Source organism: Thunnus albacares, chromosome 20, assembly GCF_914725855.1.
Source record: "Thunnus albacares chromosome 20, fThuAlb1.1, whole genome shotgun sequence".
Taxonomy (NCBI): domain Eukaryota; kingdom Metazoa; phylum Chordata; class Actinopteri; order Scombriformes; family Scombridae; genus Thunnus; species Thunnus albacares.
The window spans coordinates 26,924,112-26,948,096 of NC_058125.1; the positions used below are offsets into that span (position 1 = coordinate 26,924,112).

At 39.5% G+C, this 23,985-nt stretch overlaps 2 protein-coding genes across 4 annotated transcripts in view; one reads left to right on the forward strand and one right to left on the reverse strand.

Annotated features, from left to right (window-relative positions):
- Positions 1-23,985, forward strand: part of LOC122971137 (microfibril-associated glycoprotein 4-like) — a 750,976-nt gene that overhangs the window by 447,928 nt on the left and 279,063 nt on the right. The window lies entirely within an intron of this gene.
- LOC122971125 (prolyl 4-hydroxylase subunit alpha-1-like) lies at positions 1,495-17,827 on the reverse strand. Of its 3 annotated transcripts, XM_044337648.1 has the most exons (16): positions 17,710-17,827; positions 15,015-15,092; positions 14,352-14,448; positions 13,796-13,947; positions 13,012-13,149; positions 12,630-12,884; positions 11,628-11,824; positions 10,804-10,980; positions 9,154-9,224; positions 6,717-6,782; positions 5,931-6,030; positions 5,628-5,681; positions 4,827-4,892; positions 4,671-4,739; positions 3,423-3,519; positions 1,495-2,548 (listed from the first exon to the last, which is right to left on the reverse strand). In XM_044337648.1, exons 2-16 carry the CDS (start codon positions 15,085-15,087, stop codon positions 2,478-2,480), a joined length of 1,683 nt encoding a protein of 560 aa, XP_044193583.1. In that variant the 5' UTR covers positions 15,088-15,092; positions 17,710-17,827; the 3' UTR covers positions 1,495-2,477. The 3 variants fall into 3 exon arrangements, with proteins under 3 accessions (XP_044193583.1, XP_044193581.1, XP_044193582.1); XM_044337646.1 differs by lacking the exon at positions 9,154-9,224 and having other exon boundaries at positions 6,717-6,787; positions 17,710-17,826; XM_044337647.1 differs by lacking the exon at positions 6,717-6,782 and having other exon boundaries at positions 17,710-17,826.

Genomic DNA, 23,985 nt, shown 5'->3' on the forward strand with positions numbered 1-23,985 from the left:
AACACACAATTACAGACTGTCTGTAATAACTTAAAGCTTCTTCACTTTTGTTCATTCCTGGTTTCTTATTCATTGATTTTGTCTCATTAGTTCAGTCTTTTTTGTATTTGATGCATATGTGACACGTTCTCCTCGTCAGGTTCATAAAGCTCACACGGATCTGTTTTATTTTTAATCTTTTCACTCCCATAATTAAACATAAACGCACGAAGACGACCTCGATCAGCTGTTTTCAACCTGCTGCCTGCTCGGGAGGGAAGAAATGCAGAGTCACTGTTTGTGTTACAGCAGATCAGCTGTCATCACACACACAAACACACACGCAGCTCTGCAGCTATTTATAGCATCCATATAAATAATAAATCACATGGAGCTGAAAACCGTCAGCAGCAGGAAACGCAGCTCGAGTCACAGTGAAGAATAAAATAAAAACGTTTCACCAGAAATATAAAATAATACTTCCTGTGTGATTTAAAAGAGCGATGAGCTGCTGGTTCACAACTTCATGTTTGTTTGTTGTTGTTGTTGTTGTTTGCTTGTTTGTGGATGAATTTTATTGATCACAGAATTTGTATTATTATATATTTATATTCTGTCTCATCATATCTGCTCCCTGGTTGGGTGAATCAGTGAACACATTTTTATTGAAGAGCTTTCAGTGATTAAATGTCATCGCAGCAGCAATTATGATGAGCGACACGTTTTCACACTGATCACGAGTGAATCAGTCGGAGAGATTCATCGAAGCTGATTTAAAGATATCTGCTCTCGTGCTTCTCGTTCACGTTTCACCGGATCGCTGCTGGACTGTTTGAATAAAGGAAACATGAGGAGGTGAACATGACGCACCTCCTTTAAATGTCAGTTTGTTTATCTGCTCGTCCCTGCAGGGAGGGAATGACCTCCAGGCTGAAATAGCCTGAACACACACACACACACACACACACACACACACACACACACAGATGGAGTGTATTGGTGGATTGGAGGGGTGTGAGCAGTCAGACTGGGAGGGGGGGGGGGCAGTAGTTGGAGTGTGACCTCTGATCTGAGGTCAGGTGACACAACAAGCCGTGTAACATTAAAACCATCACGCTGGTCCAGCTGGTGCTGTGAGGAGCAGCAACAACAAAAACAACAACACCAGTGACTAATAATCCATCATCAATACATTTATAGATCAGTTTCCAAGCAGCTTCTTAAACTGGGAGATTTGGCTGCTGTGTTTCTCAGGTGGTTTCGTTTGACGTGTTTGATGTTAAACAGAATGAAACAGTAAACTGAATGTTTGAACATCTGCTGATATAAGATGATAAAGATGTTTCACACACAGAGCCGTTAATAATAATATGATCTCACAGCTGAAGGTTAATATCTCTGATGTCAATATCGATTAATCTTCTGATCACTTTTTTATTCATAGAAAAATCATTTTGGTTTATAAAAAAAAAAAATGTAAAAACTGTTAAAAACGTCCGACTTAAAACCCAAAGATCAAAGAATTCACTTCTTTATGAGTCATCGTCTGATTTCTGCAGCTCTACATACAAATGGCTTCGTTTGTTTATTTGTTTATTTAAAAGGGACAAAGTGCAGCTTCATTCACATCACAGCAAACAAACAGTTCAGAGTAAAACAAACAACATTTATACTTTCACTTCATACATTCAGCTCCTGCGTTCAGCGTCTTTTAGGATTTTATTCTTTAGTTTTTTTTTATGTTTCTTTGTTTTTTCACATCTCGGGACCATGTTGGAAATAAGTGTTTTGCACTTTTACATGTTTTCCCTCCTGGATTTTGTTTTGTAATCCATAAATAAAAAAAAAAAATCACATTTTATCAAAGAATTCAGTGTAAAAACATCCGAGCAGCTGATGCTGCTCAGACTCATGAACGTCTGAACCAAACTTTGTTCCGATCCGTCAAACAGAAGCTGAGATTTACGGTAACAGTAATGAAGGTTTTGACCTGCTGGTGGCGACAGAGGAGGAAGTCAGTAGGATTCATCTTCATCAACGTCTGCACAAAGTTTCACAGCAACCGATCACATAGTTGTTGAAATATTTCAGTGTGGACCGAAGCGTCGACTGATACAGTGTAAAAGAGCAGCTGCTACAAGAAACGTTAAGAGGCGGCTTTATGTTGACGCTGCAGCAGTCGTCATGGTAACAATCCCAAAATATATTGAGAGTGTGACAGAACGGAGTGTTTGAAACCACCGACAGACTTCAACACGTCAGATCAGCTGATACATCGACGGATACGTGTGCGTTTAAATAATTATGTTGTGACATTAATATGTAAATATTTGAAAGTATCTGCGTCAGAGTTGTGCTACAGATCTAAAGACTCACACACACACACACACACACACACACACACACACACACGTGCTGACTCAGCAGCCTGCGGGGAGGCTGACGGCTGGAGAAGAAAGGGAGGAAGACGTCTGGGATGAAGGAGGAGGAAGAGGAGGTCAGTCAGACTCCTGGAGGCCGCAGCGTCTCCTGAACTCCTGCCCTCGTTCATGGAGCCACTTGTTAGATACTGCAGAGACACACAGGAGTTCATTATCAACATCATCTGAGTTCAGGGTTAGTGAGTTACAGACTCTTTGCACACCAAGTCCGTGTTTTTCATCCGAAATTGTCGCACGTTAAAAAACAAACACATCGATCACGTTTACTCACTGATGCCGAAAGTTTCGTCCATTGTTAAAGTTCTCGCAGCAGATTCGAGCCTGTACAGAGCAGTTTGACCGCTCGGATCCACCGTACACGCAAACAACAGCCTGATACCATCAACTGTTATACACACTGATCACCTGTGATCAGCCTCAAAACGCTGCAACATACAGACCAGATGATGATCAATAGTTGTGATCAGTGTGTATAACAGCTGATAGTATCAGGCTGTTGTTTGCGTGTACGGTGGATCCGAGCGGTCAAACTGCTGTGTACAGGCTCGAATCTGCTGCGAGAACTTTAACGACGGACGAAACTTCCAGAGTCGGTGTGTAAACGTGATCGACGTGTTTGTTTTTTAACGTGCAACGATTTCGGACGAAAAAATCTGAGTCAGTTAATGAATGAGTTATTTATTATTATATATATTTATTTAGTTTGAGTTACTGAAATAACTAGTTAGTGATAGTTATTAGTTAGTTAATGAGTTAGTCGCTCCACCAACAATCAGAACTGGTGATTTGATTCCTGCTTTAATGGATCCAGTGCAGCGTTGGGAATCAGCGGGGGGGCAAAAACGCCCCTAAAAACCGCGATCGACGGGCAGAAATATTTTTTTTATCTTTACCAGTTTGGGTCGATATCCTGATTCTACATGACGCCGTCATTTTATTTCCATCCAGTTCATTTGATGTCCTACAACTGATCCGGTCTGACTGTCGTGTTTCTGGACTCACCCCACTTGTTGCCGACTAGAACGGGACAGGCGGCGTGTCGGGTCCGGTAGTCTCCGTCTCCGCTGGGGAACAGGTTGTACCAGAACACCGCCGTCCCCTGGTGACACACAGACACGCAACACTGAAACTACAGTCTGTTCACAACAAACTACAAACTACAGTCTGTTCACAAAGCTTTCACTCGACACGACAGATCAAATAACAAATAATAAATAAAACTTTTATTTGTTTTATACTAATTAATTAATATACTTATTATATATATATATATATGTATATATATATATATATATATATATCAAAAAAGAAAAAGAACTTGTTATATTTATTTATATGATTATTTTTATTTGTTTTTTATGCGTTGTTAGGGTTAGATATGAATAATATTAATAAAACATATTTTAAATTAAGTTAAATTAGTGAAAAATGAGTTTGTTCTATTTATTTATGTGATTATTTTTGCATCTTTTTAATAAATGAACTATTGTTTATCTTCTTAAATACTTTTACATTTTATTCATATCAAGCAAATATAAAAACATTACACGTTTCAATAAGAAATTAACAAACATTAATAAACAGAACAGCTGATTTTTATAACTTTAGTAGAAAGTTTATGACTCAACACTGATTTGACTGAATTTAATATTTTCATTTTATTTACAACTGATCTTTACAAATGAGAGAAAACAAACAAACAAAAAACTATAAATAAATAATAAATAGAAAGAAAATTCATAAAGAAAGAAAAGTTGAGTAAATAATAAACAAGATTTTATGGATTTATAATGACAAAAGTTGCATTATGAACAAAAACAAACATCTATATGTTTTATTTTGTTCATTTCATGATGTAAGACGTGATGATGACTGTTTCTGTCTGTCAGCGGCTGCCTGGACCACACCAGTGGTCCACAGCTGCTGGTTGGACTGGTTTTTAGTGCTGATAGTAGTTTGTATGTAAACCAGTTAAACAGGATTATTATTATTATTATTATTATTATTATTATTATTATGATATTTGAGGGTGAACAGACGTTTGTCGGGTATTTTAGTGCTGTTGAACGAGACTCTTTTACTGCATTTGACTGTTTTAAACTAAACCACAGGAAGGATCAGTCTATCACCTGCAAGCAAAAACATTCCTCCGAGTTTGATCACGTGATCTTACGTGATCAATACCACCATGTGTATTAATTCCATACAAACAATAAACAGACGACTTTTTTTAAAATAGGTGAACTGTACCTTTTTGGGCCAGACAGACGCTCCTATATCAGTGAAGACTGTGGCGCCGCCTGCCTGCACGTCGCTCATCTGCAGCATGAAGGACACAGTTTAACCCTCCTGAGTCCAGCTGAGTGATTAATTACATAATAACATAAATTACTGCTGATTACTGACGTAAAGCAGCCAGGTGGCGATTCTGTTTCCTGTCCCCAACTCTTCAAACGCGTCCGGTTCGTCTTTCTGCAACAACAACAACAACAGAGTGAAGGTTACAATAAACAGGAAGTGCTTTAGGTTGAACATGCTGATGAGGCGGGAAAATAAAAACAAACCTATGTCAGTGATTTACATCATGTGGCCAAAAGTATGTGGACAGTGTTCGGTCTGAGTTCAGAGTTTGTGACGTTTACATATAAATGAACGTCTGTTACTTTCACTTTCTAACGATAACGAGTTCACACACTAATTGTAATAGTGAGATGAGTCATTTCTACGGTGGCCCTGAAGTGCACATCACAACGACAAATAACAAAACACAAACACAAAGCAGCTTTTGCTGTTGTGTTTTGTTATTTGTCATTGTGATGTGCACTTCAGGGCCACCGTACATTTCACAGTGATTGTGACACTCAGAACTATTAATCCAGCAGCAGCAACAAGGATCGACTCTCACACGTCCTCATAGACCTGGAGTCACGTCCAGGTTAAGTTCCACACTGAAGGTTTACATGTTATATTAAATATCATGTTGCTGTCAATCAATAAATATAAAGCCACAGTAAAACTGTTTCATCTTATAGTTAAATTAGTGTTTTTTTTCTATTATGAAATGCTTGTTAATTAAAGGTTCCTTGATTCTGTTCATGTTTGTAATAATAATCACGTTTATTATGTTTAAAACTATGTGAGTTAATAAAGCAGAGATACAAACAACCTGCTGCTGCTAAAGTTTCTCTAACTGATGCGTTTATTTACCCGTCCGAAATCAAAGTGTGGTTCGTACTGTCCTCCGACGCCATAGTTAGCCACCTGCACACACAGACACACACACACACAGTTCATTACATACAAACAAACACACAATAACCAGTTAACATCTACGTTGACACTCGCAGATTCTTTAGAAAATGACTCAATGTGAAATCATCATGTAACAACTTTGTTTCTTCTTCTCTACTCAAGTTTTTGTTAAAATCTAAATGTTCATCAAGTCTCAGTTTCATCATTTCATAAACGAGGAAACCGAAGCGTCTCAGACGAGGACATGAGGTTTAACACCTGCAGGTCTTCGGCGGTGGCGACGTCCAGGCCGGTGATGTCCTCGATCCTCTGGTTGATCTGATCCACCACTGGATGTTCATACGCTCCGAGCCAGGCGCTGAGAGGAAGAGGAAGAGGAAGAGGAAGAGGAGACGGTTTCACTGAGTGTCTGAACATCTACAAAACACATTAACGCTGGAGAGTCGAGTCATTGAAGAGCAGAGCGGGACGAGCGGCGGGGAGCAGAGAGAAAGATGCAGGCTGACTATAAGACTCGTTATAATCACCTCAGTTCAACAGCAGCTTCCTCAAATCAACACAGAGTCAAAACCTTCAACTCATCTTCATAAGAAGTCAGACTGAGGCTACATGTGGTTCACATGATGATACAAGTCTGTCATTAGTGGTTCCTAAACATCCACACAGCACACCAACATGTTCCAAATGTCTTCATCTGATCTGATTTTACTAATTAAATATTAATGATATGAAGGTGGATGGATTTAGTTTAAGCTTCTTACTGTTCCTGCTTTGAATGGTTTCTCTTTCTGAACAATTATCATTACTTTTAGATCTCTATTCAGACAGTTTATCCATCTATTTTTACTATTTATCTATTAGTTTTACCTGATAATTAAATACAAAGTTAACACATGTATGTCAACTTGAGATTTTTACTCTCTCATACTTAACGAGATGTAACAATAAAGAAACTTGAACAAAAATAAAGTTATCAATAAATAAAGCAGTGAGCGGAGGTCAAGTGACGCACTGCCGCAGTGTGACGCTGCGTCCAGCTCTTACCTCTTGGAGACTCTGTAATGCGCCGTGGTCAGTTTGCCTGTCTGAGGGTCATGCACCGTGGCACGTCTTAGCTAGCTCACCAATCACATTATATTACAGAGAGAGAGAGAGAGAGAGGAGAGAGAGAGAGCATGTCACCAGCTGACACAGAGACGCTGCAGTCACAGAAGCAGCAGGAGCTTTCACGACAGGAAGTTCAAACTCTGCATCGACATCTTGTCTTAAATTAAAAAAAAAAAAAAAAAAAAAAGATCTCAGGTGGTTAAATCTGATCCAGCAGAGACATGAAGCTGAACACGCTGGATTCTCCTGCTGCCTCCGCGACAAAAGTAAAGAAGAGATAACGAGTCACATCCTTTTTTCCTCCCTCGTACGGAGAACAGAAGCTGCTTTATTCTTGACAGGAGCAGAAATGCTGACAGCAGCTTTGTTTAGTGTTTCCCTTCAAGCATCAGCATGAACAGAAATGTGTAAAATATATAATTAAATGCAACAGATTGCTGACTCAGGTCGGGACTGCTCATAGATTTATCAATAATGGTTCATAATGGCTGTAAAATGAAGCCAAAAACTGCAGTTCCTTGAACGACCACTTGAAGCTCCAAAAGTGAGTCAATCCCCATAGACCCCCATGTTAAAATGTCCAACTTTACAGCAGAAATAAACATGTTTACAGTCTGGTACAAACAACGGGTTTGGTCTCTAAAGCTAATTTCCTCTTTCATGACAACTGTACGGGGGGTGAATTTTTTTATAACTCACATGTTTACATTTTATTAAGCTGTAAAGTTCTGCATAATGCAGGACATGGCTGCTTTGAGTGACAGCTCCGCCAGCCGCTAGGTGGCTTGTTTCAGCCGTTCGGCCCCGCCTCTTTGCCCATTTTTGATTGGCTGGGAGTTAGGCAGCGTCACGCACTGCCAAGATGGCGACGGCCGGAGTGGCTCACTTTGAGCTTCAAAACCGCTCTTCAGAAACCGACGGGTGACGTCACGGTAACTACGTCCATATTTTTATACAGTCTATGACAAAGACATCGATGTGATTAATAAAATAACCTTTAATCTGTTGAATGTTCTTTAGCAATAAATAAGCTGTTTTCTTTCTCTAATAAAAGTCAGTGAGTGTCTGCAGCGGCAATAATCCTTCTTTAACTGATTATTTCATTCAATCTCAAAATGTTTTGCTGCTTCTGTCTAATAAAAACTAGAAGATGGACGGATTATGATCGCAGGTCAGTCGAGGATAAACAATCTTTGAATTTTGACTCCTTGAACAATTAAATCTGCATTAAATTCATGTTAATTAAGTAAAAAACATCATAGGAATAGTTCAATGTTTTGGGAAATATTCCCTTCTTTGCATCTTTCCCAGAGTGAGTTTGAGGATGTGGTTAGCTTAGCTTAGTTTAGCTTAGTTTAGCATGCAGACTAGAAGCGGGGGGGGGGGGGACTGCTAGCCTGCTGGCCTCAAATTAAATAATATACCTGCCAGCACCTGTGAAGATCACTAATTCACATGTTGTATCTTGATTCTTTCAACTGTTTACAAACTGAATGTAAAAACTCAAGTTATGTGCTGGAACTATTTCTTGATAAACAACAGCGTATCCATCCGCCGACTACTTCTGCGTTTCTAGTTTTAGACAAGAAATCTGTCCTGTAGCAGCAGTTATATGTTGAAAATACAGTCATCAATTGTCATTAATATAAGTTTGAATCTACAAACTAAACATGTTCCAGTTTGAACTTTTTTATGTTGCTCCAACAACAAACTGACGCCATAATCTGCTGCATCACGTCTATTCATTCATAAACATCCGTTAAATCCTGATGTTTCGCTCTTGAGCGGCGCGACGACAGACGGCCGACCGGCAGCTGGAGACACCTTCACATCAGACAGGAGATACGTTCATGTTAGTTTTCCTCAATAATTTAACAGTCGTGTTTAAAGACACAAACGTCTCTGACAGGTTTGTCTGTAATGCAGGTCGTAACTCCGCGTGTTGATCAGTGAGCTTTAGCGGAGCTGGTAGATGTAGTTTTTAATTTTTAGCAGCCAGTTTAGGTTTCCTGCAGTAGAAAAACTGAGCAAACATGATGCATTTTTAAACTCAGGAGAGAACCAGATCTCCCAAACTGCTTCTCTAAATTGTGAGAAAAAGCATAAAATGTTTTTAAAAGTTGAAAGAAAGAAATCTGTTAACGAATGTGTAAAAAAAAAAAAGCTTTTCTATGACAATAAAACTGCTGACTGGTGGTTTATTATTCGCTGCTGTTGATGTTTCTGCTCTTGTCAGGACAGCAGCCGCTGCTGGAGGAGGAGGAGGAGGAAGAGGAGGAGGAGGAAGAGGAGGAGGAGGAGGAGGAGGAGGGGATGCAGACGGGGGGAGAGCAGGAGGGTGAGACGGCTGTCTCCCTGCTCGGACAGCTCTTACCTCTTGCTGATGCGGTAGTGGGCCGTCTCCAGTACACCGGTTACGGGGTTGGAGATGGTGGCTCGACGCAGCTGTGGAGCCAATCGGTCCGACAGTTACAGGGGAGACACACACGACTCCCCGACGCTCCCACACGCATCAACACTCACAGACGTCAAGCTGTCGCCGCGGTTTGTGCCTCTCAGGTCAGACTTTATTGTTTTCCTGAGAGATAAACGCCTGCTGATCTTTGAAACTCAAGACGGTCGTGTGACAACATCTGAGAATTTACAGCTTTCCTTTAAAAAGACGCAACGATTCTGATAATCGATGAAGAGTTTCAGTCGTTTTTTTTAAGGAAAAAGACCAAATATTTGATGGTTCCAGCTTCTCAAATGTGAAGATTTGTTGTTTGATTTTGTCATAAATGACTTTTCAGTTCAATATCTTAACATTTTTTAAACATTTCATCGACTAAACAATCGGCCGAGAAATGAATTGAAAGTAAAGAAAGTTTTGAATACAGTAAAAAATTAAACTTGGTCAATTTTAGATTCATCAGAAACAAAAAGGAAACAACACTAAACTAATAAATACGACATAATTTAGCAAAATACAAAGAAGATAAATGTATTTTATCCTGATGCTTGATGGAAACGGTTTAATTAGCAGTGTATCTAATAATATTTATGTCATTTTCTATTTCAGTAGTTTCTCATACATGAATGTGAAGAAGAGGAGCATCTGTCCAGCTGTTAGAAGACGACATGAGAGGCACAAACCTGTGGTCAACTGTGTCTGCAGAGCCTGAAGACATCTCAACCTTTTGTTGTTGTTGTTGTTGTTGTTGTTTTACAGTTTATCTCAGTAAACATTCTCAAGGCTGGAACATGTTTCTCCAGGTGGCGGCGGCGGCGGCGCTCGACATGAACACGATTTACTTTTTATATTTTATGTTGTGAAGCCGCCTTCAAAACAGGAAGTTGGATCATAAATCAGATCGTTTGACATAAAAAGGACACAGTGGATTGTTGAGATTACCCATAACACCCCTCTGCGCAGAGACGTTCACCTTTTGAAGAAACATAATTCCAGCCTTAAAGGACGAGTTCACCGTTTTATCACCAGCAGTCAGGTGTCTGTTCATACTGGATGTTAAAAAGATCCTTCAAATGTGCTTTCAATGCATTTAAAAGTCTGTGTGAAGCTTCAAATTCCCTCTTTGTGTTTCAGTGTTTCCCTGTCGAGCTGCAGGTGGAGGTGTAGTAAACGTTAAACCGTCGCAGAAGAAGAAACGACGTCATTAAAAAGAGTCAAACGTGATGGAAATATGACGTTTCTGTTAGTTTCGTGTATTGATGTGAGGAAGGTTACAGTCTCCTCATCATCATCGCTCCACACAGATCTGATGTTTTTAGCTCTTAGGTCACATGATTGATGACGTCATCGTTTACACCTCAGACAACAGGAAACACTTTTTAAAAAGATGGGTTTTTTTTCAATTTTCAGTCTTTCCACCGAGTTTTTTTTTTTATGTCCACGTTGAAAAATAAATAAAAACTGGTGGATGGAAACAGTTTTTTACAGTTTGCACTAAACTGTGAGTGAAATCTGAAGATGTTTGGTGTGTTTGTCAGAGTGCGAGCGGAGCGCGGCAGACAGCAGACTCACCCTGGGTTTGGCGAGCTCTTTGACCTTCTCCATCTCTCTGTCCGTCACGATGTCATGATAGCGGACGATGCGGGGGCGGTCCCACTCGTCCTCCTGCCTCACCGGACCGATCACGTACCTCGGGTGGCGGTTGTTGTCGTAGTAACGGCAGAAGAGGCGGCTCTGCCTGCGAGGAGTCTGACAGAGAGACGCAGCAGAGATGTTTATCTAACAGGTGTGTGTGTGTGTGTGTGTGTGTGTGCGCATGTGTGTGTGCGTGCATGTGTGTGTGTGCATGCGTGTGTGTGTGTGTGTGTGTGTGTGCGCGTGTGTATGTGCATGCGTGTGCGTGTGTGTGCGCGTGTGTTTGTGTGCGCACGTGTGCGTGCATGCGTGTGTGCGTGTTTGTGTGTGCATGCATGTGCGTGTGTGTGTGTGCATGCGTGTGCGTGTGTGTGCATGTGTGTGTATGTGTGTGTGCGTGCGTGTGCATGCATGTGCGTGTGTGTGTGCATGCGTGTGCGTGTGTGTGCGCGCGCGTGTGTGTGTGTTTGTGTGCGCGCGTGTGTGTGCATGTGTGTGTATGTGTGCGTGCGTGCATGCGTGTGTGTGCGTGCATGCGTGTGTGTGTGTGTGCATGTGTGTGTATGTGTGTGTGCGTGCGTGCATGTGTGTGTGTGTGTGTGCGCACGTGTGTGCATGCGTGTGTGTGTGCGTGTGTTTATGTCTGTGTGCGTGTGTGTGTGTGTGCGTGTTTATGTCTGTGTGCGTGTGTGTGTGCACGTGTGTGTGCGCATGTGTGTCTGTGCGCGCGTGTGTGTGTGCGTGTTTTCCTCTCTGCTCACCATCCTGATGCCTTCGCCTCGACACAGACGCTCGTATTTCTTCCTCTCCGGCAGGTAATCGTCAGGTTGATCTCGGGTTTCCCTCCTCTTCCTCCCGCCGGCCTCCTCCTCCTCCTCCGTCTCCTCCGCCTTCTTCTGTTTCTCCAGCTGGTACTCGAAGTACTTCAGGTTCCCGTTGGCTCGCTGGTGGGCCGGGTCTGACCGCCAACACACAAGCAGAACGCCAGGTCAGCGAGGCGGGAAGGTCGAGGGGAGTAAATTCATCCTGATATCAAAGCTTCTAACTGGCTAAAACATCCTCAGAGTGACACGAGGAGTAAAAAGCATCTTATGAACTTTTTTGATATTTAGGAGCTGCAGAGTCGCGACCGGTTCAGGTTCAGAGATAAACGTTTGGACGCCCGCAGAGAGAGAGAGAGAGAGAGAGAGAGAGAGAGAGAGAGAGAGCGGACTAAAACTGAACTTCATCACAGGTCAAATGTTTCTACAGGGTCTTTTATATCTTAATATTATTTATTTATTTATAATTTACTGAGAGCATCGTTTTCTAATCTTATTGTTGAAGAATGATAAATAATCAGACAGTGACGCCGTCGTCTTTAACTGTATTTTTGTTATGTTTTTATTATTTAAATGTATCTTAAATTTCTCTGTGAAGCACTCTGGTCGACTGCTTTTGTTGTTAAACGTGCTCAATCAATTAATTTGACTTCAGGTGGATCAATCGATTATCGGCCAACTATTTTGATAATTGATGAATCATTTTGGCTCACTTTTAAGAAGAAGAAGAAGAAGAAGAAGCAGCTTCTGGTTTCTTTATGACAATAAACTGAAGATCTTTGACTGGAGGACAAAACAAGACACGTGAACACGTCGCCTTGGAAACACTGATCAACATTTTTCACCATTTTCTGACATTTTCTGTAAGTTGATTTAACTGGACAGTAATATACGGCGGGACTTTTGTCCCAGTCAGGATCCCGTAGCGACGATCTGACCCACCGAGCTCCAGCAGCCTCCTGGTGAAGTCCAGCGCTCTCTCCAGCTCCCCCTGCTGGTAGACGGAGTAGCTCAGGTAGTCCAGGACGGTGACGGCGTCCACGCTGCCGGACGTCTCTCCCTGGTCCAGCTGCTTCAGGGCCTGAGTCATCCACAGCTCCGTGTGGTAGTAGTCGGCCTCCGAGTACGCCACCTTCCCGAGGTCGTAGCAGTCGTCCGCCATCATGGCGCTGTGGAGGGAGGCGGCCGAGGAAGTGCCTGAGCGGACGAGAGAGAGAGAGGGGGGGGGGAGAAAACTCGTCTAACATATGTACTAACATATGTAGCGAATAAAGTCACTTCCTGACTAATGTAAAGAAGGCAGAGAGAGAGACGTGCTGCTGACCCGGCAGCTGTCCGCTGGACATGACGCCGGTGTCCAGCTGGTACGTGTCCTGCAGCCTCATCAGCGCTTTGGCGGCTCCGGTCTGGTCGTCGTCGTTGGGGAAGTGCTGCCTCTGGATGGTGAGGTTGGAGATGAACACTGAAACACCACAGAAGAAGAAGAACACGGCCGTTCAGACTGTGTTAGCGTGTGTGTGTGTGATGATGATGATGATGATGAAGATGATGATGACATTTAAAGCGACGTCCTTGTATTTTAAAGTGCATTCATTCATTCCACACATAATTACTCTTCAGATGGTTTTACAGAAGATATTTGAATATTCTGTTATTTAAATTGTCGCTATTATTAAAAACAAAACAAAACATATGATGCATTTATATAATATGATGCAGTATTCTTACTATTAATTTACCCAAAGTATCTAAAAATCAGCATTAAAATGCTCTTACATGTATAAAATAAACCATAATAATAATAATAATAATAATAATAATAATAATAATAATCAACACTCATCCAGCTGATAACACTGATGTGGAGGATGAACTGATGGAAACCTCTCAGGCAGCTCCTGCAGGGTGACGGAGGTTTATTGATGATGACATCAGAGGTGAAAGTCACACTGAATGTCTGCGTTCACCTTTGAGTTACGACTCCAAGGAGGAGGAGGAGGAGGATCTCTGAGTCTTCCTCACCTTCAGCCTTCGTCCTACTCAATCTGTCATTTTTATGAATATCGTAATCAAACTGTGTGTGTGTGTGTGTGTGTGTGTGTGTGTACCATCAGACATGTCGGTGAGCACCAGGCTCTCCAGCTCCCCCCACTCTGTGTTGAGTCTCTTCATCAGTTTGAAGGCATTCACCGGGTGTCCCAGGAAACCCTCCGGGTCCTGAGTGGCAGCCGCCGAGAGGACGTCCAGTTTATCAGCCCACCTGGACACACACACACACACACACACGCACGCACACACGCACACGCACGAAAGATCATCCATCTGCTTCTGGTTGAGTTCTGCTGCAGCTGAACCTCACTGGGATAGCTGCGTATTTTTCCCTCCACATTTTTTTAACCTTTACACTGTGTGACATGTGTGCCTGTTGCCATAGCAACCTACGCCACATGGGTTTGTTGCGGTGTGAGGGTTTGAGGTCGTCATCGTCTTCATTTCCACATTTTTGTTGATTTTATTTGCATCTAATAGTAAAACATCCTGAAGTCAGAATAAAGTGAATAAACGTTTCTCCTGTGACGACGTGAATCATTTGATTCACTGGTTTGAAGATCTTTTACTGGTCTTTTACTGGTCCTGTTGTCTGACGTCTGACTGGTTTCGTACTTTTTGATCTGCTCCAGTTTGCGCTCCTCTGCTTGGATGTAGTCCTTCAGGGAGGAGACCAGGTCCTTCTCTGTGAACAGCAGGTCAGTCATGTGACCTGGAGACACACACACACACACACACACACACTGAGCTGTTGACTTCAAAAGACTCATTAAAGGTTCAGTTCACCCAAATTCTAATAATCATTCTCTCCTCTAATGCTGTTACTAATGATTAGTTTTATTATTGGTTACTTTCAAGATTATTTTCTTATTTGACCCTTTGACCTCTGGGTGTTTTTGCTTGTTTTAAATTGACTTCATTTAAATCATTATGTATGATATGTAGGACGAGTTGAATAAAAGCCTCTGCAGACATGTCATCATGTTGTATATATCAATAATATTATAAACTAAAAATGTAAACATAAATGTTATAATTCTTTGACTTTATGTCCAGAGGTTTTCATTAATGACACGTCTCCATATCTGAAATATACAAACCATCATTACTTTTCTATAATTAGACGTCTGAATGAAGGTGAATAAAGCAGCTTTTTCTAATTTATGGGAAGTGACCCTTTAATCTCTCATGTTTGTGAAACTTCAGTCTGACACGTTGACTCAGCAGAGTGAATGAACGAGTGAATCAACAGAAGATGTGAAAACTGGATTTACTGACCGATGGAGGTGAAGAAGTCATTGTGAGCCGAGGAGGAAGTGAAGAGGATCAACAACCACCAGCAGGCAGCCATCCAGCCTACACACACACACACACACACACACACACACACACACACAGACACACACACACACAGAGACACACACACATAGACACACACACACAGACACAGACACAGACAGACACACACACACAGACACAGACAGTCAGACACACACACACACAGACACACACACACACACAGTCAGACAGACACACACACACACAGTCAGACAGACACACACACACACAGACACAGACAGTCAGACACACACACACACAGACACAGACAGTCAGACACACACACACACACACACACACACACAGACACAGACAGTCAGACACACACACACACACACACACACAGACAGTCAGACACACACACACACACACACACAGACAGACACACACACACACACACACACACAGACAGACACACACACACAGTCAGACAGACACACACACACACAGACAGACACACACACACAGACACACAGTCAGACAGATCAGATGTATTTCTGGATACATTCACCTGAACGACACGTCTCAGACCTGCATGAGTCACATTAACATCTGTATCCTGGTTCAGTCGATTATGTTACAGATGTGAAATATCAGAGAAATAAAAGAAGCAAAATACAACAAACTAGTTTTACTGCCTGTAAAACATCCACAGCAGCGTATTTCTCCGCCTGTCGCTCCACGTTAACTTCCACTCTGTTACAGTAAAACAGCAGCTTTGAGGAGCAGAAATATGCAGCGGCGGCCCTACAGGGACCTACAGGATGGAGCCAAAGCTTTGGCACCGCGCTCACAGCTGCTGTGTTCACTGTTCACTGAACATGAACGAGACGCAGCAGGTTTTCTGTGAATGATACACATCAAGCAGCTTCTGAAGGAATCTGATGTTGTGTCAATTATTAATACTGGGGGGACGTGACCCCCCCCCCCCCCCCGTCCACCAGGACGATCACACACCTGTACAGAGGATGAACTACTACTGACCTCCACCTTGCACACTATTTATTTGATCATTTTTAAACCTTATATTTTGAATTCTTACACTGAAATACTTCTTTCATGTCGTCTTACTGTATAAATGTAACTGCAGTGCGATGACAGTAAAAGTCCTCGTATCCAATAATGAGCTAATCAATCAAATAGATTAGTGAGCAAAAATTTTATGATAATCAACTAATCATTTAACTCATTCAAGCAAAAATAGTAATTATTCTCTGTTTTTTTAAATAAAGTTTATCAAATCGAATCAAATCTGTTTTGGGTTTGTTGCTTGTTGCTGATAGAAGAGATAGAAGAGTCTCTACATAAAACAATGAATCAATGATGAATTTAATCATTAGTTGTTTCCGGTCCAATATGAAAGTTAACTCACAGATGAATGTTAAGGATGACTAAATACATCAATAAATAAATAAATACTTGTGAGTCAGACTTAAGAAACGATTCGGAAAAGTTTAACTTGTGATGAAACTGATATTTGGGGGAAATTTTTCATATTTTTGACTCATGATGTTCCACAAAAGATGCAAAGTCACTGCATGACTTGCAGTTCAGGATGCTGATGCTGAGGAGTTTTAACATTATTCCACATTATAGATGAAATCTCTCTTTATAAACGTCACCATGAATCCGTCTCCGCTGTCTTTTACTGAGCTTCAGATCTGAAACAGTTTGAAGATCACTGACATTAAACTGGACCAGCGCTCCTGAACCCGGAAACACACACACACACACACACACACACACACACACACACACACACACACACACACACACACAGACAGAAAACTGAGCCGTGACCTCACGTGACCTGCTGACCTGGACCAGGAATGTCTGAAAGCTTTAAAGACGCCAGAGGCAGAACAAGCAGTCACACTTTATAATCAGGTAAAAAACATACTTAAATAATACTTCACTAAAGTCAGGATGACTTCCTGCATGATGTGTCACGAAGTCACTGTGACTTTATGTGATCAGTTTACACAACAGATCATCAGTTAAGGAAAATTACGGAAGTTAAAATTTCCGTTACTTCATTTATCAGTAACGGTTCATCTAACGGTTCGTCAGGTTCATCTATCTCACGCAAACAGGACATAAAGACTGTTTGCATCTGACTACCAGTTTATAAGAGAGAAAAAAGCAGCTTTATAGAAGCTGATCAAATGGTTATAAAATGTCCTTTATTATCACTGATATTCAGCCACTTAGGTCGCATATCAATTAATGTATGAAGTCGCTGTTTCCGTTCATCTATGTGTGTTAACGAATCACATAAAAGTCACAGTGACTTTATCGTTTGTTAATGGTGAACAACAGGAATTCATGACACATTCCGCATTAATTCATGCAGGAAATCATCATGACTCAGGCTTTAATGAAGCATTGTTTAAGTATATGAGTCCTGCTCATAATGTGTCACCGAAAAAGCTTCATATAAAGCTGTAAATGCGAAGCAAACGCTTTAAATGAATCCTGCAGCAGGAAATTTCTAGATAAAACTCAAACTGTCGCTCAGTTATTATGAGCCATAGACACAGTTTCGGCTTTATTTCCTGCACTTTTTTTTTTTTTTTTTTTACCAAAACGAGCCCAAACAAGCCGTGACAGAGGTGTTCTGTTTATTGTTTTTTACCGTATTTACTCCCGAGTCGATCCGTGAAAACAGGAAATCACGCGTCAGTTTGAAACCGAGTCCACAAATTCTCCTCCAAAAACCCCAAATTCCTCTTCAGCTGCTGCAGCCGCTAGCAGCGAGAAATAAACACAACTTCTTCTTCTTCTGCTGATTTTTGCAGCAGACTAGACGCAGCAGAGGCGGACTGCTGCCCTCCACAGGTCATCTCTACAACTACATCCTTAAACCCGGTGTGATGGAGAAAATGAATTACAGTTTGTATAGTTTCACATGTTCCGCGATGAGTTCTGTAAATAACGTCTTCTTCTTCTGCTTCTTCTTCTTCTTCTACTTCTTCTTCTTCTTCTTCTTCTACTTCTTCTTCTTCTTCTTCTTCTTCTTCTTCTTCTACTTCTTCTTCTTCTTCAGAGAGTTCTTCTTCTCCACAAACTAAATTCCTTTTCTGTCCGTCTGGTCATCCTCTGTCGCCTTTATCAGTCTTTTACTGAGAGTTTCCTGAGTTTGTCTTTTATCAGCCTGTTTCACAGCCTCACAGTGAAAGACAGAAACAGCCTGAACAGCTTGTTAAAATCCAGAAAGCAGCGAGTATTTCTTCTTCTGGTCATGTTCTCTGTTGCCATCAGGGCGTCGTTATGTTTGACCTGCTTGTGAAACTAACCGCTGTTCGAAATCCTTCATTCCCTCGTTGATCGTTGTCATCGTTTGTGGATGTTTTGATCGGATCTGTTCTTGTACTTATCAGGTTTATTTATCAATATTATTTATAGATTTAATTCCACATTTAGCTCATAGATGTAGATATAATGTCCTCCTCTCGTTTCTCCTCCTTTTCTTTAAATGCTGTTGTAGTATCGTCTCTTATCTCCTTTGTCCGACTCTTCCTGACATTTATTTTTAATTTCTGATTTTATTAGACTTTTAACCCCAGTCTTGCTATATTTTACTTTTTTCTCTTTTTCTTGTTGCTCCGTTGGCGTATTTATCTGTCAGCTCATTTCCATCCAATATTTGCAGGAATCCACAAGAATTTCATTTCACTGCTGGAATCAGAACTTATCAAATCTTTAACTGGTTTGACTTCTTCTATCCAGCTCAGAGCCAGTAGAACAGCTGACAGTTCACCAGTATACACTGCTGAGTCATCAACAACACTTTTATCTGACATTACGTTTAATTCTGGACTGATAAACATGATCCCTACACTGTAAAAAAAAAAAAAAAAAGTTATATCACAGAAATTTACTGTATTATTTTACTTTTTTTGTTTTTTCTACATTAAGTGTAAATGCCATAAAAACACAGTAAATTATCTTTATTTTTATTAAAAATATTCACCATAAAATAAAGGCTGTAATCTGTAAATTAATATAATGAAATATTATAGTTTTTTAACAGGATTTTTCAATTACTTAATGGTCTTGAATGTTACGTTACATTGAATTCTATGTAAAAATACAAATAATACACATCCTATTACTGAATGTAAAATTAAGGCAACTTTCTGTTTTTTTTTTTACCTAAATATGATGTAAAATAAAGTTTAAAAAGTTAAAAAAGTAAAAAAACACTTACCGTCAAATAACGGTAAAAAAACCTTTAGTTATTCTACAAAGATTTTTTTTTAAAATACAGATATTTACTGTAGACATTATCTGCATTTTTACAGTCCAACTGTTGTAAAATAAAAACAAAAAATATATAAAATATTGCTAGAATGCTAAATAAATGTATAAAAGTGCACAAAAAAAGAAAAACATTGCAGAAATACCTTAAAATTACCTAATTTATATAATGGCTTGTTTTATACAATATTCTTTTGTAAATTCATAGAATTATCCAATTTATCCTTAAGACCGCCCCATCAAAGCACAAATTTCTGGATGTAAAACACAAAAAAATTATGTAAAATTATATTCAAATTATCCTCCATTAACACCCATTAATAGTATCTTGAGAGCTTTAGGCTTTAATTGTATGTGATTATCTCATCTATTTACAGTAAATTCCTGGTAAAAATATTGGTTTGATACTGTACAAAAAAATAGGAACATGCGAAAATGGCTTACAAAAACATAATTTTAATAATCATTACCTTATAAAAACATTATCTGAAAGTAATTACAAGCAACTATCCAATATATCCATCTGACACTCTTCTTCAGAGGGATATTTTTTGTAGCTCCCTCAATTTGTTTTGTGCATTGCATTGTGGGAGAATATTATCCATCAATAGCACACACAAAAATAAATCAAAAAATAAGTAAATTTTGTCACTTTTCCATTATGAACACACTTAACATTTAAACCTGCTGTATACTGAATGAGTGATCCAACTGTGGTGAATGATGAATGAGCAGAATACGCTGAATGAAACTTAATGACTCTTTTGTCCACTCTACTGCTGTGTTTTTTAGATATATATTGTATAGTCTGAATATACGTTCATATTTCTATGAACTAATTTTACGTAATTTTTCTGTGTTTTACATCCAGAAATCTGTACTTTGATGGGGAGTTCTTGTGGATGGATTGAATAATCCTATGAATTTACCAAAGATTACTGTATGAAAACAAGAGTCTTCATTTAAATTAGGTCATTTTAAGGTAGTTCTGCAATCTTTTTCATTTTTTGTGCAGATTTATACACTTGTTTAACATTCTAGCAATGTTTTATAGATATGAGATTTTCTTTTTATTTTATAATGTTTGGACTGTAAAAATGTAGACCCATGTCCAAAGTAAATATCTGTATTTTTAAAATAAATCTCTGTAGGATAACCAAAGATTTTTTACTGTTATTTGACAGTAAGTGTTTGGCAACTTTTGCAGCCAGCCAGACTTTTTACCATTTTTTTTTACAATTTTTTTTTTTTTTACAGTGTACTCTATTGCCCAATGTTTTAGATGCATCTGTATACTTCACATATTCTGAATAATTTCCTTCAATGTATTTACTGACTTCATTTTTGACTGTAGTTTTTCCTTTTTCCCTCATTAACAGGTTTAAATTGACTCTTACTTCTTCTATGGTGGGACACATTGGGGCTTGACATTTTATCAGCTGTTCTTATCTGATTGACTTGATTCTCTACTGTCCAACTAAAACTGATCTTCTTCTTCTTCTTCTGTCATGTTGGCAGTAAAAGAAACAGACTCTGCTGCTATCAAACAGCAGAAAGCTGCAACCACAAACACTGAGATGTTTTCAGGCTGGAAGACAAACTGTAAAAGATAAAAATGTTGTAATGTCTTCATTTTATGACTTGCTGTGAAACATTTGTGATAAAAGAAGTTAATATTAGCACCAACTTAACCAGCTACAGCATTAAACTATTATATGCACATGAAAGCATCACTGAGCATATAGAAAGTATAATAATAGCAGAGGTGGAGGAACTATTCTGATCCTTTACTTCAGTAAAAATACTCCATTACAAGTAAAAGTCCTGCATGTAAAATCCTACTACAATAAAAGTACAGAGGTATTATGAGAGTCTCAATAATCAACCTTATTGTTCCCTCTGAATTCTGTGTAACTTGTCTGTATACATGTAATATTAGTTTACTCTTGTTATTTTGGTAAAAGCTGCAACCTGTTCTTTTACTGACAATCTTAAAAATAGGTTTGTTTCAGCCCATATATGAAGAATATTCTTTATCTAACTTGTTATCTTTTATTACCTGGCTGTATTGTTTTGTATTGTTATTAAACTGAGTCAGGCCCACGGCTGGTAATGTTCTACATGCTCTGCTGTTATTTCCTGCTAAAAATACAATAAAAAAGGAATAAAGCTGTTTATCGGCTCACGTCTTGTTCTACAGTTTCTGTCTCTTTGTTTCTGTGCTGTTTGAATGTTGTTGGCAGGTCTTTGTGTCAGTGTCGACCTTCCTGTCTCTCCTGCACACGCGTTGCTTTACTTTAAATTCATTACACATGTGAGTGTCTTTTTGTACATGAACTGTAGTTTTTAATGTGCAAGCAAGTAAATGTGATATTTTCCTGATTTTAAGTCCATTCAGTTTTATAAAGGTGTTGAAATGAACTTTATCCACATTTATGAGCAGATTAAACTGCAATAATTTTGATTCTAGTAAACATATAATTTTATAAAACTATAACAGTAGACTGTACTTTCAGAGTTCAGATATGTGCAGATATATAATATGCAAAATTATGAAATAACAGAAAATACATTTTTGCTTCTGTCTGAAAGTCATGTAAACGTTGTGTGAGCTGTTGTTTGCAGCCGCAAGTGAATCCTTCTGCTACTTAAAATTAACGTGTAGTTCATGAAATAAGCCACCAGGTGTCAGTGTTCACCTGTACAAGGAAGGACAGGTATGATTCTCACTAAAAGCATCTTTGATAACTTAACTTACAGACACCGACCTGCACTGAAAATAGTCAGTGTATGGATGGTTGGATGGATGGTTGGATGGATGGATGGATGGTTGGATGGATGGTTGGATGGATGGATGGTTGGATGGATGGTTGGATGGATGGATGGATGGATGGATGGATGGATGGATGGATGGATGGTTGGATGGATGTATGGATGGATGGTTGGTTGGATGGATGGTTGGATGGATGGATGGATGGTTGGATGGATGTATGGATGGATGGTTGGTTGGATGGATAGTTGGATGGATGGATGGATGGATGGATGGATGGTTAGATGGATGGATGGATGGATGGTTAGATGGATGGATGGATGGATGGATGGATGGATGGATGGATGGATGGATGGATGGATGGATGGTTAGATGGATGGATGGATGGATGGTTAGATGGATGGATGGATGGATGGATGGATGGATGGATGGATGGATGGATGGATGGATGGTTGGATGGATGGTTAGATGGATGAATGGATGAATGGATGGATGGATGGATGGATGGATGGATGGATGGATGGATGGATGGATGGATGGATGGTTAGATGGATGAATGGATGGATGGATGGATGGATGGATGGATGGATGGTTAGATGGATGGATGGATGGATGGATGGATGGTTGGATGGATGGTTAGATGGATGAATGGATGGATGGATGGATGGATGGATGGATGGTTGGATGGATGGATGGTTAGATGGATGAATGGATGGATGGATGGATGGATGGTTGGATGGATGGATGGATGGATAGATGGATGGATGGATGGATGGTTGGATGGATGGATGGTTAGATGGATGAATGGATGGATGAATGGATGGATGGATGGACGGATGGTTGGATGGATGGATGGATGGATGGATGGATGGATGGATGGTTTTTAGATATATATTGTATAGTCTGAATATACGTTCATATTTCTATGAACTAATTTTACGTAATTTTTCTGTGTTTTACATCCAGAAATCTGTACTTTGATGGGGAGTTCTTGTGGATGGATTGAATAATCCTATGAATTTACCAAAGATTACTGTATGAAAACAAGAGTCTTCATTTAAATTAGGTCATTTTAAGGTAGTTCTGCAATCTTTTTCATTTTTTGTGCAGATTTATACACTTGTTTAACATTCTAGCAATGTTTTATAGATATGAGATTTTCTTTTTATTTTATAATGTTTGGACTGTAAAAATGTAGACCCATGTCCAAAGTAAATATCTGTATTTTTAAAATAAATCTCTGTAGGATAACCAAAGATTTTTTACTGTTATTTGACAGTAAGTGTTTGGCAACTTTTGCAGCCAGCCAGACTTTTTACCATTTTTTTTTACAATTTTTTTTTTTTTTACAGTGTACTCTATTGCCCAATGTTTTAGATGCATCTGTATACTTCACATATTCTGAATAATTTCCTTCAATGTATTTACTGACTTCATTTTTGACTGTAGTTTTTCCTTTTTCCCTCATTAACAGGTTTAAATTGACTCTTACTTCTTCTATGGTGGGACACATTGGGGCTTGACATTTTATCAGCTGTTCTTATCTGATTGACTTGATTCTCTACTGTCCAACTAAAACTGATCTTCTTCTTCTTCTTCTGTCATGTTGGCAGTAAAAGAAACAGACTCTGCTGCTATCAAACAGCAGAAAGCTGCAACCACAAACACTGAGATGTTTTCAGGCTGGAAGACAAACTGTAAAAGATAAAAATGTTGTAATGTCTTCATTTTATGACTTGCTGTGAAACATTTGTGATAAAAGAAGTTAATATTAGCACCAACTTAACCAGCTACAGCATTAAACTATTATATGCACATGAAAGCATCACTGAGCATATAGAAAGTATAATAATAGCAGAGGTGGAGGAACTATTCTGATCC

What these genes read in the sequence shown, in the direction of transcription:
- LOC122971125 (XM_044337648.1), bottom strand. Translation starts at nt 15,087, where the DNA reads ATGGCTGCCTGCTGGTGGTTGTTGATCCTCTTCACTTCCTCCTCGGCT. An exon ending in GCTCACCGACATGTCTGATG is followed by an intron (nt 13,150 to 13,795) that starts GTACACACACAC and finishes GTGGTGTTTCAG; the next exon opens with TGTTCATCTCCAACCTCACC. An exon ending in CATTACAGAGTCTCCAAGAG is followed by an intron (nt 6,031 to 6,716) that starts GTAAGAGCTGGA and finishes TCTTCCTCTCAG; the next exon opens with CGCCTGGCTCGGAGCGTATG.